Source organism: Oncorhynchus keta, chromosome 32, assembly GCF_023373465.1.
Source record: "Oncorhynchus keta strain PuntledgeMale-10-30-2019 chromosome 32, Oket_V2, whole genome shotgun sequence".
In the NCBI taxonomy this organism is placed as follows: domain Eukaryota; kingdom Metazoa; phylum Chordata; class Actinopteri; order Salmoniformes; family Salmonidae; genus Oncorhynchus; species Oncorhynchus keta.
Genome location: NC_068452.1, coordinates 10,089,635 through 10,112,492, shown reverse-complemented (window position 1 = coordinate 10,112,492; position 22,858 = coordinate 10,089,635). Strand labels below are relative to the sequence as shown.

At 43.0% G+C, this 22,858-nt stretch overlaps 1 protein-coding gene and 1 long non-coding RNA gene across 8 annotated transcripts; one reads left to right on the top strand and one right to left on the bottom strand.

The window, feature by feature from the left end:
• The first annotated feature begins 6,526 nt into the window (after positions 1 to 6,526).
• LOC118365035 (uncharacterized) lies at positions 6,527 to 18,311 on the top strand. Of its 6 annotated transcripts, XR_008088215.1 has the most exons (10): positions 6,527 to 6,684; positions 6,892 to 7,018; positions 7,383 to 7,517; positions 7,690 to 7,785; positions 7,877 to 7,984; positions 8,577 to 8,661; positions 9,980 to 10,187; positions 10,594 to 10,692; positions 16,502 to 16,604; positions 16,790 to 18,311. It is a non-coding gene; the product is annotated as an uncharacterized LOC118365035 (long non-coding RNA). The 6 variants fall into 6 exon arrangements; XR_008088218.1 differs by lacking the exon at positions 7,383 to 7,517; XR_008088214.1 differs by having other exon boundaries at positions 7,383 to 7,785.
• Positions 18,312 to 20,212: 1,901 nt separating this feature from the next.
• Positions 20,213 to 22,857, bottom strand: LOC118365034 (protein dpy-30 homolog). Of its 2 annotated transcripts, none has more exons than XM_035746934.2 (5): positions 22,712 to 22,857; positions 21,215 to 21,255; positions 21,074 to 21,121; positions 20,616 to 20,758; positions 20,213 to 20,419 (listed from the first exon to the last, which is right to left on the bottom strand). In XM_035746934.2, exons 2-5 carry the CDS (start codon positions 21,230 to 21,232, stop codon positions 20,347 to 20,349), a joined length of 282 nt encoding a protein of 93 aa, XP_035602827.1. In that variant the 5' UTR covers positions 21,233 to 21,255; positions 22,712 to 22,857; the 3' UTR covers positions 20,213 to 20,346. The 2 variants fall into 2 exon arrangements, with proteins under 2 accessions (XP_035602827.1, XP_035602826.1); XM_035746933.2 differs by having other exon boundaries at positions 22,594 to 22,742.
• Between the last annotated feature and the right edge of the window lies 1 nt (position 22,858).

The window sequence follows — 22,858 nt, the reverse complement described above, 5'->3', positions numbered from 1 at the left end:
GTCTGGTCCTCCTGCCATAGTTGGAGTAGGCGCTCACCCCCCTCTCTGCCCTCCGGTGGATGATCGTAGATACCTCTGAACAGAGCCATCAAACCCTCATATGAATTCAGTTCCTCCTCTCCTCTCTCCCAGATGGCTGTGGCCCATTCCAATGCCCGCCCAGTCAGCAGAGAACTAACCGTGGCAACCTTGGACCTCTCGGTGGTTGGGGCTCCCATCTGGTACGCAAAGTAGAGGGAGCACTGTAGTAGGAAGCCATGGCATTTAAAATCAAATCAAATCCCACTACTTCCGGCGCCGACAGAGATGGCCGCCTGGCTTTGCATTCCTAGGAAACTATGCAGTATTTTGTTTTTTTATGTGTTATGTCTTACATTGTTACCCCAGGAAATATGAGGTTTTATTACATACATTCGGGAGGAACTATTGGATATAAGAGCAATGTCAACTCACCAACATTACGACCAGGAATACGACTTTCCCGAAGAGGATCCTCTATTTGGTCCACCACCCTAGGGAAAATGGATCGGATCCCAACCGGCGACCCAAAACAACGGCGCCGCAGAAGGGGCAGACGGAGCGGTCTTCTGGCCAGGCTCCATAGACTGGCACATCGTGCTCCGCTCCCGAGTATACTACTCGCCAATGTCCAGTCTCTTGACAAGGTATACGAAATCCGAGCAAGGGTTGCCTTCCAGAGAGACATCAGAGATTGTAACATTCTTTGTTTCACGGAAACATGGCTCACTCGGGATACATCATCAGAGTCGGTACAGCCACCCGGCTTCTTCACGCATCGCGCCGACAGAAACAAACATCTATCTGGTAAGAAGATGGGCGGGGGTGTATGCCTTATGATTAACGAGACGTGGTGTGATCATAACAACATACAGGAACTCAAGTCCTTTTGTTCACCTGACCTAGAATTCCTTACAATCAAATGCCGACTGCATTATCTACCAAGAGAATTCCCTTCGATCATAATCACAGTTGTGTATATCCCGCCCCAATCAGACACATCGACGGCCCTGAAAGAATTTCATTTGACTCTATCTAAACTGGAAACCACATATCCTGAGGCTGCATTTATTGTAGCTGGGATTTATCGAAGCTAATCTGAAAACAAGGCTTCCTAAAAAAAATGGCATATTGAATGCGCGATCCAGGCTGGCAAAACTCTGGAACATTGTTATTCTAATTTCGGTGATGCATATAAAGCCCTCCCCTGCCCTCCTTTCGGAGAATCTGACCACAACTCCATTTTGTTGCTGCCAGCCTATATATAGACAGAAACTAAAACAGGAAGCGCCCGTCCTCAGTTTTGTTCAACGCTGGTCCGAAAAATCGGATTCCACGCTTCAAGACTGCTTCGATCACATGGACTGGGATATGTTCCGCATAGCGTCAGACAATAACATTGATGAATACGCTGATTCGGTGAGCGAGTTATTAGCAAGTACATCGGTGATGTTCTACCAACAGCGTCTTTTAAAACATTCCCCAACCAGAAACCGTGGATTGATGGCAGCATTCGCGCAAAACTGAAAGCGCGAACCACTGCTTTTAATCAGGGCAACGTGACCGGAAACATGACCGAGTACAAACAGTGTAGATGTTCTCACCGCATGGCAATCAAACAAGCTAAGCGTTAGTATAGAGACAAAGTAGAGTCGCAATTCAACGGCTCAGACACAAGAGGTATGTGGCAGGATTTACAGTCAATCATGGACTACAAAAGGAAAACCAGCCCCGTCGTGAACCACGATGTCTTGCTCCCAGTCAAACTAAACAACTTCTTTGCTCGCTTTGAGGACAACACGGTGCCACTGACACGGCCCGCTACCAAAACCTACGGGCTCTCCTTCAGTGCAGCCAACATTTAAACATTTAAACGTGTTAACCCTCGCAAGGCTGCCGGCCCAGACGGCATCCCCAGCCGCGTCCTCAGAGCATGCGCAGACCAGCTGGCTGGTGTGTTTACGGACATATTCAATGAATCCTTATCCCAGTCTGCTGTTCCCACATGCTTCAAGAGGGCCACCATTGTTCCTGTTCCCAAGAAAGTGAAGGTAACTGGGCTAAACAACTATCGCCCCGCAGCACTCACTTCCGTCATCATGAAGTGCTTTGAGAGACTAGTCAAGGACCATATCACTTCCAACCTACCTGACACCCTAGACCCACTCCAATTTGCTTACCGCCCCAATACGTCCACAAACGACACAATCGCAATCAACTGCACACTGCCCTAACCCATCTGGACAAGAGGAATACTTATGTGAGAATGCTGTTCATCGACTACAGCTCGGCATTCAACACCATAGTACCCTCCAAACTTGTCATTAAGCTCGAGACCCTGGGTCTCGACCCTGCCCTGTGCAACTGGGGCCCCTCAGGGTAGTGCTTAGTCCTCTCCTGTACTCCCTGTTCACCCACGACTGCGTGGCAACAACACAACTCCAACACGATCATTAAGTTTGCTGACAACACTGCAGTGGTAGGCCTGATCACCGACAACGATGAGAAAGCCTATAGGGAAGAGGTCAGAGACCTGGCAGTGTGGGGCCAGGACAACAGCCTATCCCTAAATGTGAGCAAGACAAAGAAGCTGATCACTTCAGGAAAAGGCAGGCCGAACAGGCCCACATTAACATTGACGCGGCTGTAGTGGAGCAGGTCGAGAGTTTCAAGTTCCATGGTGTCCAGATTATCAACATACTATCAATGGTCCAAACAAACCAAGACAGTCGTGAAGAGGACACAACCTTGCATCACCACCTTGCATCACTGGTTGCATCACCGCCTGGTATGGCAACTGCTCGGAATCTGACCATAAGGTGCTACAGTGGATAGTGCGTACGACCCAGTACATCACTGGGGCGAATCATCTTACCATCCAGGACCTACAGTGGGGAGAACAAGTATTTGATACACTGCCTATTTTGCAGGTTTTCCTACTTACAAAGCATGTCGAGGTCTGTAAATGTTATCATAGGTACACTTCAACTGTGAGACGGAATCTAAAACAAAAATCCAGAAAATCACATTGTATGATTTTTAAGTAATTAATTTGCATTTTATTGCATGACATCATTATTTGATCACCTACCAACCAGTAAGAATTACAGCTCTCACAGACCTGTTAGTTTTTTTTAAGAAGCCCTCCTGTTCTCCACTCATTACCTGTATTAACTGCACCTGTTTGAACTCGTTACCTGTATAAAATACACCTGTCCACACACTCAATCAAACAGACTACAACCTCTCCACAATGGCCAAGACCAGAGAGCTGTGTAAGGACATCAGGGATAAAATGGTAGACCTGCACAAGGCTGGGATGGGCTACAGGACAATAGGCAAGCAGCTTGGTGAGAAGGCAACGACTGTTGGCGCAATTATTAGAAAATGGAAGAAATTCAAGATGATGGTCAATCACCCTCGGTCTGGGGCTCCATGCAAGATCTCACCTCGTGGGGCATCAATGATCATGAGGAAGGTGAGGGATCAGCCCAGAACTACACGGCAGGACCTGGTCAATGACCTGAAGAGAGCTGGGACCACAGTCTCAAAGAAAACCATTACTAACACACTACGCCGTCATGGATTAAAATCCTGCAGCGCACGCAAGGTCCCCCTGCCCAAGCCAGCGCATGTCCAGGCCCGTTTGAAGTTTGCCAGTGACCATCTGGATGATCCAGAGGAGGAATGGGAGAAGGTTATGTGGTCTGATGAGACAAAAATAGAGCTTTTTGGTCTAAACTCCAATCGCCGTGTTTGGAGGAAGAAGAAGGATGAGTACAACCCCAAGAACACCATTCCAACCGTGAAGCATGGAGGTGGAAACATCATTCTTTGGGGATGCTTTTCTGCAAAGGGGACAGAACGACTGCACCGTATTGAGGGGAGGATGGATGAGGCCATGTATCGCAAGATCTTGGCCAGCAACCTCCTTCCCTCAGTAAGAGCATTGAAGATGGGTCGTGGCTGGGTCTTCCAGCATGACAACGACCTGAAACACACAGCCAGGGCAACTAAGGAGTGGCTCCATAAGAAGCATCTCAAGGTCCTGGGGTGGCCTAGCCAGTCTCCAGACCTGAACCCAATAGAACATCTTTGGTGGGAGCTGAAAGTCCGTATTGCCCAGCGACGGCCCCGAAACCTGAAGGATCTGGAGAAGGTCTGTATGAAGGAGTGGGCCAAAATCCCTGCTGCAGTGTGTGCAAACCTGGTCAAGAACTACAGGAAACGTATGATCTCTGTAATTGCAAACAGGTTTCTGTACCAAATATTAAGTTCTGCTTTTCTGATGTATCAAATAATTATGTAATGCAATAAAATGCAAATGAATTACTTAAAAATCATATAATATGATTTTCTGGATTTACAGACCTCTACAAGCTTTGTAAGTGGGAAAACCTGCAAAATCGGCAGTGTATCAAATACTTGTTCTCCCCACTGTATATACTAGGCGGTGTCAGAATCAATTTCGCTTTGCACACTCTTGCCTATTGAGATATCTTTACGTTTACTCACGTATGACAATTGGGTACGTTTTCCACCACTGCGTAATACAGAATATTAATAGACAATAACAGCTCAAGGACATAACTACATACAGTTGAAGTCTGAAGTTTACATACACTTAGGTTGGACTCATTAAAACTCGTTTTTCAACCACTCCACAAAATTTAATGTTAACGAATTATAGTTTTGGCAAGTCGGTTAGGGTAACTAGTTTGTGCATGACACAAGTAATTTTTCCAACAATTGTTTACAGACAGATTCTTTCACTTATAATTCACTGTATCACAATTCCAGTGGGTCAGAAGTTTACATACACTAAGTTGACAGTGCCTTCAAACAGCTTGGAAAATTCCAGAAAATGATGTCATGGCGTTAGAAGCTTCTGATAGGCTAATTGACATAATTTGAGTCAATCGGAGGTGTACCTGTGAATGTATTTCAAGGCCTACCTTGAAACTCAGTGCCTCTTTGCTTGAAATCATCGGAAAATCAGCCAAGACCCCAGAAAAAAAATTTAGACCTCCACAAGTCTGGTTCATCCTTGGGAGCAATTTCCATTGCCTGAATGTGCCACGTGCATCTGTACAAACAATAGTACGCAAGTATAATCACCATGGGACCATGCAGCCGTCATACCGCTCAGGAAGGAGACGCGTTCTGTCTCCTAGAGATGAACGTACTTTGGTGCGAAAAGTGAAAATCAATCCCAGAACAACAGCAAAGGACCTTGTGAAGATGCTGGAGAAAACAGGTCCAAAAGTATCTATATCCACAGTAAAAGGAGTCCTATACCGACTTAACCTGAAAGGCTGCTCAGCAAGGAAGATGCCACTGCTCAAAAACCGCCATAAAAAAGCCAGACTACTGTTTGCAACTGAACATGGGGACAAAGATCGTACTTTTTGGAGAAATGTCCTCTGGTCTGATGAAGCAAAAATATAACTATTTGGCCATAATGACCATCGTTGTGTTTGGAGGAAAAAGGGGGAGGCTTGCAAGCCAAAGAACACCATCCCAACCATGAAGCACGGGGGTGGCAGCATCATGTTGTGGGGGTGCTTTATTGCAGGAGGGACTGGTGCACTTCACAAAATAGAGGACATCATGAGGAAAGAAAAGTATGTGTATATATTGAAGCAACATCTCAACACATCAGTTAAAGCTTGGTCGCAAATGGGTCTTCCAAATAGACAATGACCCCAGGCATACTTCCAACGTTGTAGCAAAATGGCTTAAGGACAACAAAGTCAAGGTATTGGAGTGGCCCTCACAAAGCCCTGACCTCAATCCCATAGAACATTTGTGGGCAGAACTGAAAAAGTGTGTGAGCAAGGAGGCCTACAAACCTGACTCAGTTACACCAGCTCTGTCAGGAGGAATGGGCCGAAATTCACCCAACTTATTGCGGGAAGCTTGTGGAAGGCTACCCGAAATGTTTGACCCAAGTTTAAAAAAAAATATATAGGCAGTGCTAACAAGTACTAATTGAGTGTATGTAAACTTCTGACCCACTGGGAATGTGATGAAAGAAATAAAAGCTGAAATAAATCGTTCTCTCTACTATTATTCTGACATTTCACATTCTTAAAATAAAGTGGTGATCCTAACTGACCTAAAACGGGGAATTTTTACAAGGATTAAATGTCAGGAATTGTGAAAATGTAAACTTCCGACTTCAACTGTAAATTCATGTTGTTCATATTGCTGTTCATTTGGGCAATATGAGATGGGAGTTCCATGCAATAATGTCTCTATATAATACTGTACGCTTTCTTGAACTTGTTCTGGATTTGGGGACTGTGAAAAGACCCCCGGTGGCATGTCTTGTGACTATGTAAACAATTTGGAATTTTCAGCACATTAATGTTTCTTCTAAAAATAAGTGATGCATAGTATTTATATTAGCCCTGATTACAATGAAAAGCAAGATGTGCCACTATGTTCTGGGCCAGCTGCAGCTTAACTAGGTCTTTCTTTGCAGCACTTGACCACATGACTGGACAATAATCAAGATAATCAACTAAACTAGATCCTGCAGGAGTTGCTTTTTTTAGTGTGGTGTCAAAGAAAGCAGAGCATCTCTTTACTATGGACAGACCTCTCCCCATCTTTACAACCATTGAATCTATCCGTTTTGACCATGACAGTTTTCAATCCAAGGTAACACCACGTAATTAATTCAGATTCAGCTGAGGTCTAAAGTTTAGGGATTGATTTGTAGGGGGGTGGTATCTTAATGCATTTTAATTCCAGGCTATAAGGCAATAAAACATTTGAAAGGGTGTGTAGAATTTCTGTTGGCACTGTAAGATGAGGGGTTGTATTTGCAAGTTTCATAAACATATTTTGTATGTATATTTTTATCAGCTGAGGACTTCCTTGTTGCCATTCAGTTTGTCGTCGGAGATAAGAGCAATTGCAGAAGCGCTTTCTTTCATCAAAGAACGGGCGCGGTTTCCTTGGGCTTGTTGATGTCAAATTGTGGATTAAGGAGGTACTTTGATACGTTTAAAAACTCAGTTTAATATAGTACGTACAGCTTTTTTCTTAGCTAGCTAGCTAACCGGCAAGCTAACTTGCACTTCTCACAATCTGTTCTAAATACCGGACTGTAGTGGCTAAATCAATCCATTGGGCGTAATCCTCCTTTTAGCAAGCAACAGTTAAGGTTTGAGTATCCTGAAATTATGTATGCAGTTTTGGGCTACGTTTTTCGACATCAACATACTCGATTATCAAGTATGTAAAAAAAAAAAAAGCCTGCGGGACTATAATGATTGAGCGTCAGTAAAGTTGCAGTTTCTCCGGGTTTTTTTGTCAGTAACGTCGCAATGAATTTTGTCTTGACTCATTTGTAGAATGTTGCAGCTGTGCCCTCCTCTGCCGTCGCTAACATTCTATCCATGAGTACCTCGGACAGTGAAGAGGACAGCCCAGGTTGCATCCGAGATACCTGTTATGGGTGTAAGATGGCACAGTGATGCCATCTGTTGGTAAATGTTCATTAGTGCAACTCTTGTGTTTTACCGGGGTGCTTGAGATACCCGGATGTGTTGTGACGTACTGAACAAGACTGGTTACTCGCATCAATGCTTCTGTCTCGTCATTTAACGTTCAAACTTGGTGTCAGAAGTGGGATAACTAACCATGCTTTCTGCAAATTAGAGTCACCTGCTCTGGTTTACCATTCAAACAATACCGTCTGTGCCATTTTACCAACAAGACCCCGACCAAACCCAGCCTGCAGACAAGGAGCCCAAGGTAGGTGTCCTCTGCACTGTTGGGCAAGTGCCCTTTCCCACAGCGGGGACACCTTGGATCATTTCAATGGCTCTATCTCAATTGGTCTTAGGATACAAGGAATCGCAATCTCCTCACCTCCTTTGCAAATGTATTGGAAGAGATGGTCCAAGGTCGCTCCCTGGACCCTCCTCAACGCATTTTGAGAAGTCGGGGAGAGGTAAGTGGAGATTTATGATGCTATTTATGACTTTTGTTGACTCCACAACTTGGCGGGTAACTGTATGGCTTGATTTTGTGGCTGAACACTGTTCTCAGCTTATTGAATATTGTGCATTTGCCGTAAAGCTTTTTTGAAATCTGACACAGCGGTTGCATTAAGAACAAGTTTATCTTTAATTCTATGTAAAACATGTATCTTTCATCGAAGTTTATGATGAGTATTTCTGTTATTTGATGTGGCTCTCTGCAATTTCTCTGGGTGTTTTGGAGGCATTTCTGAACAAGGTTTTTGGATATAAATATGAACTTGATCGAACAAAACATACATGTATTGTGTAACATTGAGTCCTGGGAGTGTCATCTGATTAATTTGATCTATATTTCTGCTTTTTGTGACATCTGTCTTTGGCTGGAAAATGGCTGAATGCTTTCTGTGACTAGTTGCTGACCTAACATAATGATATGTTCTGCTTTCGCCGAAAAGCCTTTTTGAAATCGGACACTGTGGTTGGATTAACGAGAAGTCTATCTTTTAATTGTGTAAAATACTTGATGGTTAAGGAGTTTTAATTATGAGATTTCTGTTTTAGAATTTGGCGCCCTGCAATTTCACTGGCTGTTGGCGAGGTGGGACGCTAGTGTCCCGAACGATCCCAGAGAGGTTTAGACATGAAGGTTCGTCAATCCGGAACATTTCAAGGACTTTGAACATTTCTTCAGGTATAGTTTCAAAAACCATCAAGCGCTATGATGGAACTGGCTCTCATGACGACCGCCACAAGAAAGGAAGACCCAGAGTTACCTCTGCTGCAGAGGATAAGTTCACTCGAGTTACCATCCTCAGAAATGTCAGTCCAAATAAATACTTCAGAGTTCAAGTAACAAACACATCTCAACATCAACTGTTCAGAGGAGACTGTGTGGATCAGGCCTTCATGGTCAAATTTCTGCAAAGAAACCACTACTAAAGGACACCAATAAGAAGAGATTTGCTTGGGCCAAGAAACACCAGCAATGGACATTAGACCGGTGGAAATCTGTACTTTGGATTGATGAGTCCAAATATGATATTTTTTGTTCCTACTGCTGCGTCTTTGTGAGATGCAGAGTAGGTGAACGGATGATTTCTGCATGTGTGGTTCGCACTGTGAAGCATGGAGGAGGAAGGTGTGCTTTTCTGGTGACACTGTTAGTGATTTGTTTCAAATTCAAGACGCACTTAACCAGCATGGCTACCACAGCATTCTGAAGTGATATGCCATTCCATCTGGTTTGTGCTTAGTGGGACTATCATTTGCTTTTCAATAGGACAATGACCCAACACACCTCCAGGCTGTGAATGGTTATTTGACCAAGAAGAAGCGTGATGGAGTGCTGCATCAGATAACCTCGCCTCCACAATCACCTGACCTCAACCCAATTGAGATGGTTTGGGATGAGTTGGACCGCAGAGTGAAGGAAAAGCAGCCAACAAGTGCTCCGCATATGTGGGAACTCCTTCAAGACTGTTGGAAAAGCATTCCTCATGAAGCTGGTTGAGAGAATGCCAAGAGTGTGTGCAGGGTGGCTACTTAAACAAATCAAAATACACTTTTTGTTGTTTTGGTCACTACATGATTCCATGTGTTATTTCATAGTTTTTGATGTCTTCACTATTATTATACAATGTAGAAAATAGTACAAATTAAGAATTACCCTTGAATGATTAGGTTTGTCCAAACTTTTGACTAGTACTGTACATCAAAGGCAGCATTCTAATTCCTCAGTTCAAACTGAATGGGAGTATCTCAACAGTTTTTAATGTGAATTCCTCATCCTAACAGACAAGGCCGATGAAAGGAAGGATATTCATCGGTCCTCTAATCACTATGGATGAAGGATAGGGAAGGAAGCAACTAGGACCATTGAGATACATCCCTTGTCTGTAAAGCGGTTTGAGGTTTAAATGCACTTTACATAAAGTTTGATTTGACATTTCTCTCTTCCTATCCAGGGAGGTATTTAAAACCTACAACATGGCCATGGATTACCCCACAGTAGCCATCATCTAGAACTTTGGGGCGGTGGGAATGATCTGCATACACTGGAAGAGGCCCCTGCAGCTGCAGCAGGCCTACCTCATCGCCATCTCAGCCCTCTTGGCCCTGGTGTTCATCAAGTACCTGCCCGAGTGGTCATCCTGGGAGCCATCTCTGTCTACGGTGAGTGAGAGGGTTCAGAGTACATATTGTTGTTGGTTTCTACTGTCTAGCATTGTCCGGAATACCATGAAAAAGGGGTAAGGATAAAAATCCACCTTGCCTATCCCAGTGCAAGGTGAATCTACCTTCTTATTACGTATACCTAGCTAATCCTTTTAGATCTTAACCAAGATGGGTAGAGGCTACAGATTGTTTCTGGACGTGCCCTTTGATTTCATGACATAGGTGTTAATGGTAGACCAGTTATCATGCTGCTGTACAGACCTTGACTATTAGCTGAGCACCACCTATCAAAAAGTGTGCAATTTCTTCATGCATAGATGTTGCAATCATTCTTCCAGTAGTTCAGTATTTTTTTGGCTCACTCAGAAATTCCTGTGTCATGCTGTTTTCCTTTTGTTTGCAGATTTGGTTGCAGTTTTGTGCCCCAAAGGTCCTCTAAGGATGCTTGTGGAGACAGCACAGGAGTGTAACGAGCCCACCTTCCCTGCACTCTTATATTCATGTAAGTACAAGGTTTTGTTCATTGGGGCACACCGTAGTAAAATGTTTTGCAACAAAGTGTATCTTGTTAAACAAGTTCACGGGTGTGTATTTATAGTAGCTATTACAGTGAAATAATACCATGCTATTGTTTGAGGGGAGTGCACAACAACAAAACTTATCACAGCAACTGGTTTGATACATTCACCTCTGAAGGTAAATAATGTACTTACATTCAGTAATCTTGCTCTGATTTATCATCCTGAGGGTCCCAGAGATAACATGTAGCATAGTTTTGTTTGATAAAATCCATTTTATATTCAAATGCAGGAACTGGGTTCTAAAGTTTGAACCTCTGCTGTGTCTGCCCGCCAGCTGTATGAATAACATACAGCTGGTGGGTTTTAAGCTTTTTGGCAGGATAGAACAGCAGCCTCTGGTCTATGTATATTTGTAAACAACAGCTGGTGCGTGGAATATAAGGGAAGTCTCGAGGTTCTGCTCGCCTGAGGTAGAGTATCTTATGATAAGCTGTAGACCACAATATTTACCAAGAGTTTTCATCTATATTCTTTGTAGCTATTTATTTACCTCCACAAACCGATGCTGGCACTAAGACTGCACTCAATGAGTTGTATACGGCCCTAAGCAAACCGGAAAACCCTCATCGAGGCGGCACTCCTAGTGGCCGGGGACTTTATTGCAAGGAAACTTAAATCCATTTTACCTCATTTCTATCAGCATGTTAAATGTGCAACCAGAGGGGGGAAAAATCTAGACCACCTTTACTCCACAAACAGAGATGCGTACAAAGCTCTCCCTCGCCCTCCATTTGGCAAATCTGACCACAATTCTGTCTTCCTGATTCCTGCTTACAAGCTAAAACTAAAGCAGGAAGCACCAGTGACTCGGTCAATAAAGAAGTGGTCAGATGACACAGATGCTAAGCTACAGGACTGTTTTGCCAGCACAGACTGGAATATGTTCCGGGTTTCTTCCGATGGCATTGAGCGGTACACCACATGAGCCACTGGCTTCATCAATAAGTGCATTGATGACATCGTCTCCATAGTGACCGTATGTACATACCACAAGCCAAGAATTACAGATCACATCCACACTGAGCTAAAGGGTAGAACTGCCGCTTTCAAGGAGTGGGACTCTAACCAGGACGTTTATAAGAAATTCTGTGATGTCGTCTGACGAACCATCAAACAGGTAAAGCGTTAATACAGGACTAAGATTGAATCGTACTACACCGGCTCCGACGCCTGTCAGATGTGGCAGGGCTTGCAAACGATTAGACTACACACAGCCATGAGCCTACTAGAAGAGCTAAACTACTTCTATGCTCGCTTCGAGGTTAGCAACACTGAAGCATGCATCAAATCAATCAATCAATCAAATGTTATTTATATAGCCCTTCGTACATCAGCTGATATCTCAAAGTGCTGTACAGAAACCCAGCCTAAAACCCCAAACAGCAAGCAATGCAGGTGTAGAAGCACGATGGCTAGGAAAAACTCCCTAGAAAGGCCAAAACCTAGGAAGAAACCTAGAGATGAACCAGGCTATGTGGGGTGGCCAGTCCTCTTCTGGCTGTGCCGGGTGGAGATTATAACAGAACATGGCCAAGATGTTCAAATGTTCATAAATGACCAGCATGGTCGAATAATAACAAGGCAGAACAGTTGAAACTGGAGCAGCAGCACAGTCAGGTGGACTGGGGACAGCAAGGAGTCATCATGTCAGGTAGTCCTGGGGCATGGTCCTAGGGCTCAGGTCAGTTGAAACTGGAGCAGCAGCATGGCCAGGTGGACTGGGGACAGCGAGGAGCCATCATGTCAGGTAGTCCCGGGGCATGGTCCTAGGGCTCAGGTCCTCCGAGAGAGAGAAAGAAAGAAGGAGAGAATTAGAGAACGCACACTTAGATTCACACAGGACACCGAATAGGACAGGAGAAGTACTCCAGATATAACAAACTGACCCTAGCCAACAAACTATCATGGTCCGAACACACCAAGACAGTAGTGAAGAGGGCACGACAAAGCCTATTTCCCCTCAGGAGCCTGAAAAGCTTCGGCATGGGTCCTCCGATCTTTAATACAGTTCTACAGCTGCACCATCGACTGCCTGGTATGGCAAGTGCTCAGCCTCTGACCGCAAGACACTATAGAAGGAAGTGCGTATGGCCCAGCACATCACTGGAGCCAAGCTTCCTGCCATCGAGGACCTCATTACCAGGCGGTGTCAGAGGACGGCCCTAAAAATTGTCAAAGAATCCAGCCACCCTGGTCATAGACTGTTCACTCTGCTCCCGCACGGCAGATGGTACCGGAGTGCCAATTCTAGGTCTAAACAGCTTCTACCTCCAAACCATAAGACTCCTGAATAGTTAATCAAATGGGTACACAGACTATTTGCATTTTACCCTCCCCACCTGTATTTTATTATTTATGCATAGTCAATTTAACTCTACCTACAGTGGGGCAAAAAAGTATTTAGTCAGCCACCAATTGCGCAAGTTCTCCCACTTAAAAAGATGAGAGAGGCCTGTAATTTTCATCATAGATACACTTCAACTATGACAGACAAAATGAGGGGGGAAAAATCCAGAAAATCACATTCTTGGATTTTTAATGAATTTATTTGCAAATTATGGTGGAAAATAAGTATCAGTTGTCCTGGTCCCTTTGCAGAAAAACAGCCCCAAAGCATGATGTTTCCACCCCCATGCTTCAGTAGATATGGTGTTCTTTGGATGCAACTCAGCATTCTTTGTCCTCCAAACACGACGAGTTGAGTTTTTACCAAAAAGTTATATTTTGGTTTCATCTGACAATATGACATTCTCCCAATCTTCTTCTGAATCATCCAAATGCTCTGTAGCAAACTTCAGACGGGCCTGGACATGTACTGGCTTAAGCAGGGGGACACTGCAGGATTTGAGTCCCTGGCGGCCTAGTGTGTTACTGATGGTAGGCTTTGTTACTTTGGTTCCAACTCTCTGCAGGTTATTCACTTAGGTCCCCCCGTGTGGTTCTGGGATTTTTGCTCACCGTTCTTGTGATCATTTTGACCCCACTGGGTGAGATCTTGCGTGGAGCCCCAGATCGAGGGAGATTATCAGTGGTCTTGTATGTCTTCCATTTCCTAATAATTGCTCCCACAGTTGATTTCTTCAAACCAAGCTGCTTACCTATTGCAGATTCAGTCTTCCCAGCCTGGTGCAGGTCTACAATTTTGTTTCTGGTGTCCTTTGACAGCTCTTTGGTCTTGGCCATAGTGGAGTTTGGAGTGTGACTGTTTGAGGTTGTGGACAGGTGTATTTTATACTGATAAACAGTTCAAACAGGTGCCATTAATACAGGTAACGAGTGGAGGACAGAGGAGCCTCTTAAGGAAGAAGTTACAGGTCTGTGAGAGCCAGAAATAGTAGCTTGTTTGTAGGTGATCAAATACTTATTTTCCACCATAATTTGCAAATAAATTCATTAAAAATTCTACAATGTGATTTTCTGGATTTTTTTTCCTAATTTTGTCTGTCATAGTTGAAGTGTACCTATGATGAAAATTACAGGCCTCATCTTTTTAAGTGGGAGAACTTGCACAATTGGTGGCTGACTAAATACTTTTTTGCCCCACTGTATTACCTCGACTACCCTGTGTCCCCGCACATTGACTCTGTACCAGTATCCCCAGTATAAAGCCTCACTCCTGTTATTTTACTGCTGCGCTCAAATTATTTGTTATTTTTCTTAATGAATATGATGTCAGTTCAGTTGTCATCTGAGATATTCTCATCAATGATAAGATGACAAACTCTACAGTGGAAAGTCTACACATCCGAGTTATCGGATTCACATGGAATTGTTGTTCAATTTAAATGTTTGAATATGAAATTATTCGTGATGGGATGAAATGTGATTTTTAGCTTCTAAAATGTGAGATTTGGATTTTCATAAGATAGGGCTCTGCTCAATCAGTGGCCCGCCACTGTGAAGGGACATGGGCTATAAAACTTTTCAAACACGCCCTCCTCTCCCTTCCTATATAAGCCCTTGACGACAATATAACCTCCTGTTCCGAGGATGTAGGACGATGGTCCGATGTCAGAATGGTTCAGATAATAACTACAGAATGAAGCCAACATCAGCATGCGCTTTGGTTGCGAATGGTATGAACTTTGAACTCTTATTCACTACAGAAGTGATACCTCCTTGCCGTTGAGTTAGCAACCGCAGCTGCAAACACAGGTTAGGAAGGAACAGACAGAGTATCCCGTCTACCACACAACGACGTTACTACAACGTATTCAATTTACCAGCAGAGACATTCTTCAAAGGACACAGGACTCGGTTGGGCAACACGGCCTTCCATCTACCACCAACCTACCGAAGCGCAGCTCAGAGTAAATATTTATTGCATTTTCCTTTTCCAAATGGGCGGTAATTTAGACTGCATAAGATAGTGTATTTACGATAGCACAGCTTCGGCCTTTGTTCCTCAGTCTTCCCGCTCCACTCAAACCCACCCCCTTTTCTTTTGTGTAACAAGCTGTCATATCTGTTCCGCCGCTAGGGACGTAATCCTTTATGAAGTAATTTGTAATCAAGTTATGATTTAATTATGTGTATGTGTAATTCTGTTGGATTAGTTAGGTATTTTGTATTGCTGATTCAACTTGTTAGCCAGGGTTCGTGCAGATAACTAAGAATTGACCATTTTCAAATGAGACTGAATTAAGATGACGATTAATATTGACTGCCATTGATGTCAAATATTACTTGCTCTTTAAGAGTTTATTTGGGAGATAACCGCTCTATAAATATTATTTTGTGGTGCCCGACTCTCTAATTAATTACATTTACATGATTAGCTCAATCAGGTAATATTAATTATGGAGAAATTATTTTATAGAATAGCATGTCATATCACTTAATCCTGCATAGTCAAAGACATGACAAGTGTAAGCAATGTTGGTGAACATTACACCAAGCCTATCAAAATGTAGCCATTTGGCATTTCTAGCCTATCCTTTCAGATCTCCAAATATGCATAGGGGTGGCTGTATTACTACCATACCGGCAGTCATGAGTCATGACCACAGTAAAATTCCATGTGACCGTTGAGTAATCTCCTTTTATCACTCTTGACATGCATTGGTGGTATTCAACTCGTTAATGACCATCAGGTTGCTAATGGCCTGGCACTCTGGGCTCTATTGTCCCTCTAACCACTCTGACATCAATGCAAAATCACACTTATCATCAACAGTATTGTGCTTTTAAAACTCACCTCACTGTGAAGTTTAACAAACTTCAAACTGAGTGGTTTAAACTGAGTGGAAAACATGGTCATTGTGGATGTTGTTTCAAAGTGGACAGCGCTTTCTAAGGGCACGATTAATTCAAAACACCCATGAGCATATTAGTTTATGCATAGGCCTATATATGAGCCCCGACAAATGATTGTGCTGTTATACAATACATAGCCTACCGCATATTATGTACGACAGAAAAACTTAAGATTTCTTTGGTACATAATTGCCAACCTGTAATCTGAAATTCTAGTAATCGCCTTTGAATGTGTACTGTATTATCATGCATACTGGATGAACTGGTTACCTTATTCTACGCTCCAAACGTTCTATCCATGAGTCTGGAAGTGAACGTATCGGCCTAGGTGATGTTGGTTCATTGATTGTGCAAGGTGGCTTACAGTTATTCACCATAATTGTAGGCTAACTTTGTTTTTTTTTCCCCATTGTATTTATGTATGATGAACTGTTCAGTTACAAACTAATGTTTGAGTTTATTTTATTTTTACAGGGACAGTGCACATGAATCAACGTTTCAGTAAAAGTGCCGGTTTTAGCCAGCCGGCTAATTTTCAACCGCAGTCCCTGGGCAGGTTATTAAAAACATGTTCATGGTAAGCAGAGCCATGGTAAATTAGAAAGGCAGTTTCTGCAGAAACTTTGGAATGGGTGTTGATTGCTAGCCTATTTAGTGTGGTGGCTAAGCTGAAATTGCCCTAAGAACTGTGTTTAAGCACCAAATGTGGCCCATTTTGTGGATTTGAAATGTTCTTTTAATGACCCCTTCTGTGTCTCACAGGGACTCTGCCTCACTCTGCTGCTGCTGGCCATATGCAAGAAGGAGATTGGGGGGCCATCACCTTCGGCCTGGTCTTCTATAGATAACCTGGTTCGCCCCTTTATGGACAACCTCGCTGCCCATCAGTTCTACATCTGACTTCCCCTCTGGGGGTCAATAGAATGCACAACACCCCCCCCCCCCACACGCCTGTAATGTTTTACTCCAATGGTAGTATAAGCAAGGATTTGATTGGGGGGGGGGGGTGCTATAATGCCTTTTAATCAAATTTAGTATATTTTGCTAACAGGTCACCACAAATGGGGGTCAAATGCATCAAGGATTGTTTCATGGGGTCTTCAACGTGGCAGGTGTATCTGTCTGTTATTTTCCAGATATAGGATGGCGTCAATTTGTTTCTTCTCATTAGATAGGTCAATTTTGATAAGATGCAGGTCAGAAAAACAGGACATTGTGAATGATCAGGAGAAATCACATTTGTATTACGCACTATAGATCATTTTGAATTAGGCATTTATGTCCCACTCAAAGATAACTCTGAAATTGGGAAAATTATAATTCCCTTTTAGTGTGAGATTTATGTTTTTACTCCTGGAATTTGCCTGTTCAGGTGGGATGTAGTTTTTGGCCCCCACAGCATGACATCACAATCCGATCGGATTATTCTGACCAATAACCTGTTCACAAAAATGGTTAGCTCCTACAGACAGTGACTCTGTCTGTCTGGGGCTTGCTATATAAAGCAGGCATCGAGGTCAGTGTATTTGGTGTTATTTTCATGAAATAAAGTTGTTGTTTTTTTACACTGATTTTAATGTCTCGAAAGCAGAAAGTCTGTCTTCACTTCTAACCCCCATTCCCCTTATGTAAATAAGCAAGACAATCAAGCAGATTCAAATGAAAGTTATTTTTGAGGCACTCTATTCGTCAACAATTGATTTAATCTTGTATGACTTGTAGGAAATTATTTAACTTTACATTTTCTAATAGTTGGTTTGAAACCAAATGGAAGTCAAATCATACACTCTCTATTTTGATAATTGCTGCTATGTATGGTGAAGGTGTAGGATTGGGGGAGAGGCTGATGCTAGATCTGTACCTAGGGGAAACATCCCGGAGAGCCTGAAAACAGAAACTAAACATGGTGGTCCAAACTAGCCTGAAATCCAAACAGATATTCTCTGTTCATCAGTTTGTATTGCAGTCTAGGTTCTAAATGCTCACTGAAGACCAAAACTTGCCGGTAGCTTAAAGCTAAAATACTGGCATGCTGTTTGAACGCAACGAAAGTGTGTAGTCTTTATATTGAAGATATATTTTATAGAATGTAATGCTGTAACGTTTTATATTAATACACTTAAATGAAGTTTGATGGATTTTCTGTTGTGCAATAAAGTGGTACTTCTGCTAAATGAATTCCAAGAGCACAAATCTAACAATGGATGAAAGGGTGCTTCTGACGATTAATCTTAATGGTTGTACAGTCGTCTCAAATAAAACTGTGAAGGACCTCGGCGTTACTCTGGACCCTGATCTCTCTTTTGAAGAACATATCAAGACTGTTTCAAGGACAGCTTTTTTCCATCTATGTAACATTGCAAAAATCAGAAACTTTCTGTCCAAAAATGATGCAGAAAAATTCATTCATGCTTTTATCACTTCTAGGTTAGACTACTGCAATGCTCTACATTCCGGCTACCCGGATAAAGCACTAAATAAACTTCAGTTAGTGCTAAATACGGCTGCTAGAATCCTGACTAGAACCAAAAAATGTGATCATATTACTCCAGTGCTAGCCTCCCTACACTGGCTTCCTGTCAAGGCAAGGGCTGATTTCAAGGTTTTACTGCTAACCTACAAAGCATTACATGGGCTTGCTCCTACCTATCTCTCTGATTTGGTCCTGCCGTACATACCTACACGTACGCTACGGTCACAAGATGCAGGCCTCCTAATTGTCCCTAGAATTTCTAAGCAAACAGCTGGAGGCAGGGCTTTCTCCTATAGAACTCAATTTTTATGGAATGGTCTGCCCACCCATGTGAGTGACGCAAACTCGGTCTCAACCTTTAAGTCTTTACTGAAGACTCATCTCTTCAGTGGGTCATATGATTGAGTGTAGTCTGGCCCAGGAGTGTGAAGGTGAACGGAAAGGCTCTGGAGCAACGAACCGCCCTTGCTGTCTCTGCCTGGCCGGTTCCCCTCTTTCCACTGGGATTCTCTGCCTCTAACCCTATTACAGGGGCTGAGTCACTGGCTCACTAGGAATCTTTCATACCGTCCCTAGGAGGGGTGCGTCACTTGAGTGGGTTGAGTCACTGATGTGGACTTCCTGTCTGGTTTGGCGCACCCTTTGTGCCGTGGCAGAGATCTTTGTGGGCTATACTCGGCCTTGTCCCAGGATGGTAAGTTGGTGGTTGAAGATATCCCTCTAGTGGTGTGGGGGCTGTGCTTTGGCAAAGTGGGTGGGGTTATATCCTTCCTGTTTGGCCCTGTCCGGGGGTGTCATCAGATGGGGCCACAGTGTCTCCTGACCCCTCCTGTCTCAGCCTCCAGTATTTATGCGTCGGGGGACTAGGGTCAGTTTGTTATATCTGGAGTACTTCTCCTGTCCTATCCGGTGTCCTGTGTGAATTTAAGTATGCTCCCTCTAATTCTCTCTTGGAGGACCTGAGCCCTAGGACCATGCCTCAGGACTACCTGGCATGACGACTCCTTGCTGTCCCCAGTCCACCTGGCCATGCTGCTGCTCCAGTTTCAACTGTTCTGCCTGTGATTATTATTATTTGACCATGCTGGTCATTCATGAACATTTGAACATCTTGGCCATGTTGTTATAATCTCCACCCGGCACAGCCAGAAGAGGACTGGCCACCCCACATAGCCTGGTTCCTCTCTAAGTTTCTTCCTAGGTTTTGGACTTTCTAGGGAGTTTTTCCAAGCCACCGTGCTTCTAAACCTGCATTGCTTGCCGTTTGGGGTTTTAGGCTGGGTTTCTGTACAGTACTTTGAGATATCAGCTGATGTACGAAGGGCTATATAAATAAATTTGATTCTAAAATTAATGATTAATAGAATGGAGGTTGGGGCATCTGAGATTGACCCTTTTATCAAAGGGGTTCTTCACCAGCTCTATAGCTCAACTAGTGGTAAAACAAGGCACTGGCATATTACATGTGTAATTTGGCAATATGTAAACATGGACTGGACTAGTTCTCAATGTTACATCACAGAGGATATTGTTAGTTAAAAAGCAATGTTTCCTCTTGTAGGCATTTTGGTAAATAGACTGAATTTGAATTTAGAATAGTTTGCCCTGAAGGGGACCATGATGCAAGGGAACTTAAGGTGCACACTAGTGTGTATCTGTTTCGTAGATATTAGTTTACTGCTGACATTTGCCCTAAAAGAAGAGTACCATAATTGCAGCACAATCTTTATTCTGGTTTAAAAAACAACATACACTATCATTAGCAAACATAACCATTGACAGAAACAACAATTTTCTTCATTTTAAACATATGGCCTCAAAGTGCACATTTCCATCCGTCTGGGGCTTAATTTCGATTTTCAAACTGTGATTTGTTCTTGAGAAGGAAGGCTGCTAAGAATTCAATAGGATTTGTAGGTCTGAAAGAGAAGACAAAATGGAGAAAGGCACATCTTTAAAGTATATTAGCTTGACAATTGTTACTCAGATACTCTTTCCTTTTCATAGTACTGCCTGTTCAATGCATTTTTTTTTTACAAATGCATTTCCAAGCATGTCACACAGAAATGTGAATGGGGAGAAATCTGAGCCCCTGCACAGACATTTTCAACATACCTTTCCTTGGCCAACACAGATAAGCCTTGAAGAAGAATGGGCACCACTGTCTGATCCAAATATGCCCTGGTGGGGAGCGACTGCAGATCCACCTTCTGTTTGGAGACCTTCTCTGTGTTGGCTTTCTCGTTTTCCACTATTCTCTACACAATGAGGTGGTGAAAGAGGAAGCAGAGATACAGAAGTTACTGCTACTCACGCCACTATCCATGTATGTAAGCGTCTCAAAAGTGGACTCAGAATTGCAATCTCATGCAATGTAGCCTAACCAATTTGTACCAAAAAGCATAGGCTTCACACATTAGTGCCTGCTATGTTAGAGAGCTGTGCATACAGTGCTTGTTCAGTACACAAGCAAGGTTACCACAATGCAGTGTGATAGTTTGAGTCTTTGAAATTGACCCCTTTTCATGGACATAATTTTCTAAAAGGCACAATAATCATATTGATGGTCATACCTGGATGTTTTCTGTCAGTCCATATTCAGAATGGGGGTTTTCAGCAATCTAAAAAGGAGCAGAAATTAGTCTAACTATAAAACACGACTTTAAATGAAGAGAACCACTTCAAATCCCTAACTACATCTGTATTAGACTTACTGGAGTGTTCCCCTCCATAGATTGGTCTGCGTCTGTGTGATCTGAGAGAAACATACATTAATGTCAGCTAACATTACTACATTCTAGGCAATTCACTCTGGCTATCTACTCCGATTTCAGCGCAGAATAACTGATGAATTTACGAACGCTCAACACCTGTTGAATATGGCCAGTGTCAGTAAAAATAGACAAAAAAGCTTAATTAAATTGTTGCCAGTAGCACAGTTGCAGTCACCAACACTCTGGATAACAGCCTAACCAGCTCTGCCAGGGCAAATCAAATGGCCAGAGTGAGGTGTTCTCTCATTTATGTCTGGAAGTAGCTAGCAAGCTAGCTACCTTTAGCCAGTTAGCTTGGGTGATTGACTGCCATTGTGAGGTCAGATCAACCTTACTCATACACAGCCCTTCTGTAAAAAGCACATCCAACTACCTCATCCCCATGTTATGTATTTGTTGTTGCCAATTTGTACCCCAGTATCTCTACTTGCACACCACCTGCACATCTATCACTCCAGTGTTAATACTAAATTGTAATTATTTCACCTCTATGGCCTATTTATTGCCTTACCTCCCCAATCTTACTACATTTGCACACACTGTACATATATTTTTCTATTGTGTTAGTGACTGTACGTTTGTTTATCCCATGTGTAACTGTTGTTTTTGTCGCACTGCTTTGCTTTATCTTGGCCAGGTCTCAGTTGTAAATTGCTTTATATTGGCCAGGTTTCAGTTGTAAATGAGAACTTGTTGTCAACTGGCCTGCCTGATTAAATAATGGGGAAATTAAAAACTCCTTGGCCAGAGCGTCCAGTGTGCGCTCTAAACGCCCTGCGAAACGCTTCGAATATACGAACACCGAGAGCGCATACTGGCACTCCAGAGTGAATTTACGAACGTACCCGAAGAGGGCAGTCAGTCAGTTAACGTAAATGTCTTCAGAATCATTCCGAGACAGATCAGAAACAATATCAAAATGTCAACAACCGCAAGGACGGTCGATCTGTCATCGTTTACCTATATAACGTAAGACACACACACTTACTCCAGACAAAGTTCAGGTAGATGACTAGTAACATAGCATTACCATCTATTCTTAAAAGCCAAAGAAGGTACTCTACAGGCGGGCTAGCTACAGTAACGTTAAATGAATTCTAGAGGCGAGTAAAGTAACGTTACTTTAGCTCGTTGGCTAGCTAACGTTATCATGTTGGCAACGACATTCCACCGTGAACCAAGGACTGTTACGGAGAGATCAGATTGGATTAAACCAATTGTTGGGGTATAATAAATATTTCAAGCTAAATGTATCCCTAAAATTGACAACAATTATAATTTAACTCACAAAAGTGCCGATAAACGAACATTTCACTTACCGTCCGCCATGTTTGTTGTTAGTATTTACGCAATGTGGGTGGTCTCTACGTAAACTCTTGTTTGCAGTTACGTACTTTCTATGATAGGACAAGAGGGCGCGTGCCCCTCCTCTCTTACCCTTTTGTTCGTTTGGTAACCGCCCCGTCCAATTTGATCAACATTTGAACCACCATGTCGGAGAATATATGGCAACTATAGACGCTTCAAAAGTTGAACCCAAGCAAGAGGCTATGTAATGTAATGGATAAGATAGCAAGTCGTCGG